The sequence below is a fragment of the Corvus brachyrhynchos genome, unplaced genomic scaffold, assembly GCF_000691975.1.
Source record: "Corvus brachyrhynchos isolate BGI_N302 unplaced genomic scaffold, ASM69197v1 scaffold162, whole genome shotgun sequence".
In the NCBI taxonomy this organism is placed as follows: Eukaryota; Metazoa; Chordata; class Aves; order Passeriformes; family Corvidae; genus Corvus; species Corvus brachyrhynchos.
The window spans coordinates 5,273,427-5,280,026 of NW_008236696.1; the positions used below are offsets into that span (position 1 = coordinate 5,273,427).

The following is a 6,600-nucleotide window of genomic DNA, read 5'->3' on the forward strand; positions in this document are numbered from 1 at the left end:
GCTGAACCTTGCCATAGTCTCTAAAATTACAGAATGACGCTGCCATTTAAACAGACAACTCAGGGAGGTCTCTTTCACAAAGGTCCAGTGATGAGGAATGAGAAAGATGGAGGCTCTTTTCTCATCCTTGACTGCTTTAGGTTAACCCAGCAGCAATACAGGGAATATTAAAGAACTCTGTATAAAATGCAGGAAGTGAGATCAGGAAACAACATATTACCGACGTGCACAAATTTTCCAATACACCCAGAGAAAAGAGCACAAACCTCACACACTGCATTATCTGCAGAGTCACTGTACTTCTTCAGAGCCCACCTCTTACCTTTGATGTCATCCAGCTGAGGGGACGCTGCCCGACTGTCTGGCTCCTCAGAGCCCATGCTCAGGTCACTGTCAGACTCGCTCTCTTCCTCTGAGTGCACAGCTGGGCCTGAGGAAGAAGATGCAGCATTCAGCACTCAAAAGCTGCAACTATCATATGCCATGAGGAACCAGGTGTCCCAGGGACTTCCCAACCAAATCAGCAACTATCTGTCCTTGCAGGGCAGCTTCTATTTACAGGTCCAGATGATCAGGTTTGCTGCAGAGGGAACACTACAGCTGGCACTAGGATAATGGGATTTTTTTGAGAGTCTGCAGGCAGACAATAAAGGACAGGGACAGAAGCAACTGCATTTTGCGCAGACTGCTGACTCACAATGGAGCAATGTCAGCAGACACTGCCACTGGCAGGAAGAAAGCCAGCAGCACCTGGAATAGCCAAAGCATATTCCCTCTGAGGGAGGGCCTGGTGTCCTATAGTGCAGCATTCCCAGCACAGACAGCTCTGTGTGTTGGTGCAAGGCAAATATCTAATAAACATCTTTCACAGAGCACAGGAAGAGAGAATCTGGTCCATGACCTGCTTTTACCTCTTACCTTCCCTCCACACATAGCTGTTACCTGGAGCCACTCTGCTTCACAAAGCTCAAGTCTTGCTCTAGACACAATTACCAGCATCCTACTTGGCTGATTTCCCCAACACACACCTGTCTGTTCACCCCCAAGTAATCACACTAAACTTTTCCTTACCCCACAGGCTTTGTCTCTGCTCGTCTTCATCCTCTTCACTCTTGTCATCTGCTTTCCAGAGATAGCCTCTGCCCTCTGAGCCTACATCTTTTTTATTGTAACCTTAAAAAGAATCAGCAATCAGTGTGATCTGCTTACAGGCAAACCTGAAATAGACTGGTATAACCTGCATATTACTGCCCCTAAATAGCCTTCATCAAGAGGGAGCTGGGATTCCTGCAGATGCATATGGATTTCAGCTTTTATTTTCTCACATGCTTTGACAAGTGACTGACTTACTCCTCCCTACAGCAGCAACATTTGGCAGACCATGTTTAGATCCCTTGATAAACCCATACTGTAGAAACAGTACTTCACAAGGACAAAGCCCTTGGACACAGCTGAGTATCCTTGCTTGCCCTGATGAAAACACATAGGTTCCAGGTTGAATGCAACACTTAGTTCCACCCTGGTACTGCAGTGTCTGGAATGAGGCAGGTAAAGACCCCAAAAGATCATGGAAGACAAAACCTTCTGTATAGCTTCAGTGCATGGAGACAGAAACTCTCATACCTTTCAGTTTTGCTTTGCTCTCCTCCTTGTTCACACCAGAATCATCACTGAACTGGTCATCGTCCTCTTCCTCCTCATCTGGGGGGTGCAGAGAGATCACTGTGCCCTCAGAGAGAGTGATGCCAGGACCGACTACTACCTGCAAATACGTAAAACATATCTTAATGAACAACACTCTGACTGCCCCCTAATACCTCCACCAGCAGCTCCAGACACACTGTTACTAACAAGTGTAAATGAAGATAGCACTGCTGCATTCCATACCGTACTGTCCCTGCCAAGCAATGGGAAGAAAAAGGTGGGAGATGTAGCACAGCCTCCACCTCTGCAAAAAGGCTTGGGGCAGCCCTGTTTTCTGGAATGGTCTAGTGTAAGATTAGCAACCTGCTGAGAGAGGCAGAAAACGGAACAGACATAAATCAGCTCACCTGAGAGGAGAGGACACAGCGGGGCTTTAGCTCTACTTTCTCCTTCACTTCAGCCTCATCACAGACAACAGAATGGTGGATCTCCACGTTATCTGCTATGTGCACTCGGTCCCACAGAACAGCTCCATCCAAAGTGACCTCATCACCTGTTATACACCACCAAGTGCAAATATACTGAGCAAGGCTGTCTAGTGCTCTCCGACACTGCTGAGTCCACTAGGAACCATCTTACTGACTCCCAAGGCCCTTGATGCATGATGGATGTTAGACAATGGGAAAATTTGCCTCAGAGGCCTACATCCACTTCTCACCCAAAGCTGAAAGAGAAATGTGTTCTCTACAGAGACTTGAGAGTAACAACTGATATCTCAGTTTTGGACAAACACAGCCAAATCACTAAAAAAATAGAAAATCCAGCCAAGGCTAAGAAAGAGTGAGCTAGGAGGGAGCAAGGCTAGGAGTAAGTTGAAGGAAACAGCTCATGAAAATGGTGACAGATGACCCTTATTTGCAGGATGTTGGTGGTTGGTAACTCTAGATCAGTAAAGGTCATGCATTCTCTACTGCTGAAACAACTCATTTGCATGAAGTACTTTCCAGCTTCATTATGGTACCCTGAAAACTTCAGTCTATTTCCTCTGCTGGAAAACCAAGTTTTTCTCCTTTCTCCCCATTAGCAGTCAATCAGCACCCACCTATCATCCTCTCCCAGTGCCAAACGCACTTTAAAAACTGAATCCCAACAATGTGTGCCCTGGCCTGGCAAGGCTGGCACATCCCCCATTCTTACACTCACCTATCCTACAGTTCTGCCCAATAACGCTGTTGGTGATGGAGCAGTTGCTGCCAATGACCGTCCCCTGCCCGATGAGCACATTCTCTTCCAGCACGCTACCATGGCCAAGGCTCACATCCACCCCTCGGTAAATGTTGTGTTTAGAGTGGGTGTAACTCTGGTTCTTGTCATCAGTGAAGTTCATCTCCGGAGTGAGAGGATAAACCCAGCGCCGGATGATGTCAGAGCACACAGCTTCATACATCAGCAGGTTACAAATATGAGCACCATACTCTTCCGTCGTTACATGCATATGGATCTGGTTCCCCAGGACCTGGGAGACAAGCAGGAGCATGTCAGAAGGTTCCCTAAGGCAAAGCAACAGGATCTCCCTTTTAACAACCCTCTCCTTACCTCCTCATTCACCAACAGACCACGCACAAAGTCATCCCGTGTCTGGTAGTCAAAATTGTCTGTGAACAGTTCAGCCACCTGCCAGGAATAAAGTACATGGAAATAATACAGTTAGAGCCAAGTTATACAATATAGGAAAGTGATGCTCTTGCCTTGAATAAAGCTCTGACTCCTTCTGCTAGGAATGCTGACCTTCCCATCTCCTCCAACTACTACTCCTCCAGAATCCATGAACAGATTTTGATTTTCAAAAGGGGCAAAACATTGCTTTAGCATTTCCAAGCAATTTGCCCAGCCTTACTTTGTAGTTTCACCCCCAAAGGAAGGATGCAGACAAGTTTTATCAGATCTGGAAGATCTGTTAGTGAGCCTTAGCTGGAATAACCCTGAATGCTACCCTAACATGGTACCAGCTTGCAAGTACTGACACTTCTCCACAGCACAGCCACCACCTCTGCTCCACAGATGTTATTGTACCCAAAGTGAAATCACTTATTTTCTGAAATAGTTTCATTCTGTGCCAAATCAGCCAGTCTATGGATGCATCCACCGTGTAGCTCTGCCTGGCCTCGAGCAGTGGATGCCAGAAACAGACCGAGCCCCCATGCGTTCCACAGAGCAGCACCACATGATCACCCAGGCCCTCAGCTCAGCCAGTTCTTTTTCAAACCTGGTACTCAGGCCACACACACCCCCTGCACACCAGCAGTAAGGAAGGGCAGGGCTCACCTGTGGAGAGCAGATGCTGATATGACAATCCAGCAAGTCATGGCGCACCTCGACGTTCTCAATAGAGTTCTGGAACAGACTCTGAAAGAGGAAAAAATTCAGATGATCTGAGTGCCTCACACAGCACCGAACCCCAGAAGTCTTCTATAAGCCAGGGGCAGTATTGACTGAATTATTTAACTAGCTGAAGTTCTGAGGATCGGAGAAATCTATAATCTATGCTAGACCGAATCTTAGCAGACACAGACTGGTCACACAAAGAGCTGTGTCAGCCAGCAGAGACTGCCCCTGCCCTTACACAGTGCAGGTCTCCTAGAAATAGCTTGTACTTTCAACAATCACTTTTCCTCCAGGAGGCTCCTGACCTCAGTCTCTGGGAGCTATAAATGTACAAAAAAGCTTTGATAAATCCAAATACAATTTTTATAGCTGTGCGTCAGTTTTGTATTGTTGGGTTTTGTTTCTTTTGGTCTTTCCTTTTTGCTTTCCTACAGTGATTTGTGCTTCCATTTGAAGACATGAAATAACCTCCTGATTCCTGACTGGGGATGAAAATATTATACAATCACAGTCTTAGTTCGGAGCTGAAGAAAGAAACTGGTCCATCTATCTCATGGAGAAAGTGCCTCCACAGACATTTAGAGAGCATTTACCACATTACTAGTTGAACAAACAGAGGTAATAGGAGGTACCACTCCTTGCACCTCTGTTATTCCACCCCATGTCAGGCTCAATGACACTTCAAAAAAGACAGGGTTGTTAAACACTGGAATGGACTGCCCACGGAGGTGCTGGAGTCCCATCCCTGGAAATGTTCAAGAAATGACTGGACATGCCGTGGTCTAGTTGACAAGGTGGTGACCAAAGGTTGGACTCTCTGATCTCAGAGGTCTTTTCCAACCTAAATGATTCTGTGCAAATGGTCTGTGCATGGTAGCAGTATATGCACCCCAATTTGGCAGCCTCTGCGATAGCACAAATAATCTCCTTGCCTTGTTTCACATCATGAAAAGGAAATAAAGGGCAAAACCTGAACTGCGAGAAATACATCTTCCCCATGTTCAAAGTGAAAAGAGTCACAAACGTGTGTCCCAGCATGGTTTCACCAAGCCTCAAATAAAGATCAAGGGAAAAAAAGCCAGTTTACCCCAAGTTACTTCCTATCATCTGCTCCTCCAAGAGGAGCAGCAAGGACAGTTCCCCAGCCCTCACTGAAGGAGGATCTCCTCCTTGGGTGGGCTGCTTCACCACCACAGCCCTTTTCCACCTGCCAGGTTCCAGACGCACCATAGGAAAGTGGAATCGTTTCAGCCCCTGCGTTCTCTGGTAGTGAAGGACACGGTTTGTGGCACTGTCCATAGCAATAACAATGTCATCCTCCTTGCACCTGGCATGGTGGCCAGGCGAGGACTCCTTGAATATCATCGTCATCACAGACACATTCTTTTCCATCTTACGACGCAACCTGAAAAATGAGGGCAGAACTATGAGAACACTCCTCAGAGAGCCACAGCCCGGAGTCTCAGCACACCAGGCAAGCATCCACTCTTCCAGCACCTACTTGTGCTCTTCCAGGGCTTTGGATATATTGAAGTTGGACACCACATCGCCAGTGACAAGGATGAAGTCGGAACGAACAAGGGACTTGGCATCCACGTCTCGCAGCACGTCACCAAGGGAGCGGTACAGGTCCGAAGTGACAAAGCGCACCGTGTTGGGAGACGTGTGCCGGCACCACTTGGATTTTCTGGAAGAAGAAAAAAAAACATCAGTAAGGCATAAAGAGGTTGTTCCTACAGACACACTAGGACACAGTGTCCCAGTGCATGCCGCACCTGTAAGGGGATGGAAGAGGATCCTGTGACAGTGAGCCCGCTATTGCCAGGCTCAGGTACACTCAAAAGGTGAAATAAGGAGTAGTCCCACAACACCCAACCCTTTTATCACACTGCACAACCACCCTCCTAAACAGGAGGAATGGTCTTTTCTGAGATATGCTAGGAGATCGCTGCTGAAAGGGAATCTCTTGCAGTTTTCATCAGAAGGATTAGTGAGGCCTTTGAGGCTGTTGGAGGGCAGAAGAATACTTTCCATGATAAAACTAAAAAGAAATTCTTACTGCAAATGCTCTTTTATCTCAGCTGACTTCCAACAGCAGAAAACAAAGGTTTCTTCCACTCCAGTTGCAGTTAGGAACTCCAAGGTATAGTCAATCATGGCCACATTTGCCATAGGTAAAAGAGCCTGAAAAAAACCGCAAACCATAAAACACATAGATAGCTGAACAAACACTCACTACCCCAACATCAGCAACAACTCCTTCCAACTTGAGGATATAATGTCATCAATAGTACCAGAAACATAAGACAAGTAACTGCTCCACCAGCTTTTTAAAAAATCTTTTAGAGTTGATCTAAACTATAAGAGCTAATTTCTGATCTTCTAGGGGCAGATCCTCAGTTCAGAGAAGAAGGCATAAAAAAAGTGGAGTTATCACTCAAAACTCTTCAAGAAGACTCAGATAAATGACAGAGACTGGGGGAAAAAAAAAGTGCTGATTCCCTGACTCAGGCTTTAACTGCTTCAAGAAAAACCTGTCAGACATGAATGATGAAGCCACAGGAATATGAG

General features: G+C 46.4%; 1 protein-coding gene across 1 annotated transcript in view; it reads right to left on the reverse strand.

The window, feature by feature from the left end:
• The window catches only part of EIF2B5 (eukaryotic translation initiation factor 2B subunit epsilon), a 15,892-nt gene extending 9,655 nt beyond the window's left edge, over positions 1 to 6,237 (reverse strand). The window contains exons 1-10 of the mRNA XM_008644530.2: positions 6,089 to 6,237; positions 5,531 to 5,716; positions 5,257 to 5,434; positions 3,970 to 4,050; positions 3,241 to 3,318; positions 2,848 to 3,160; positions 2,052 to 2,197; positions 1,624 to 1,762; positions 1,072 to 1,173; positions 323 to 430 (exon numbers count right to left, since the gene is read on the reverse strand). Of these exons, the coding sequence (XP_008642752.2) occupies positions 323 to 430; positions 1,072 to 1,173; positions 1,624 to 1,762; positions 2,052 to 2,197; positions 2,848 to 3,160; positions 3,241 to 3,318; positions 3,970 to 4,050; positions 5,257 to 5,434; positions 5,531 to 5,716; positions 6,089 to 6,234 (1,477 nt within the window). The 5' untranslated portion in view covers positions 6,235 to 6,237. The remainder of the gene's footprint in view (positions 1 to 322; positions 431 to 1,071; positions 1,174 to 1,623; positions 1,763 to 2,051; positions 2,198 to 2,847; positions 3,161 to 3,240; positions 3,319 to 3,969; positions 4,051 to 5,256; positions 5,435 to 5,530; positions 5,717 to 6,088) is intronic.
• Positions 6,238 to 6,600: the final 363 nt, after the last annotated feature.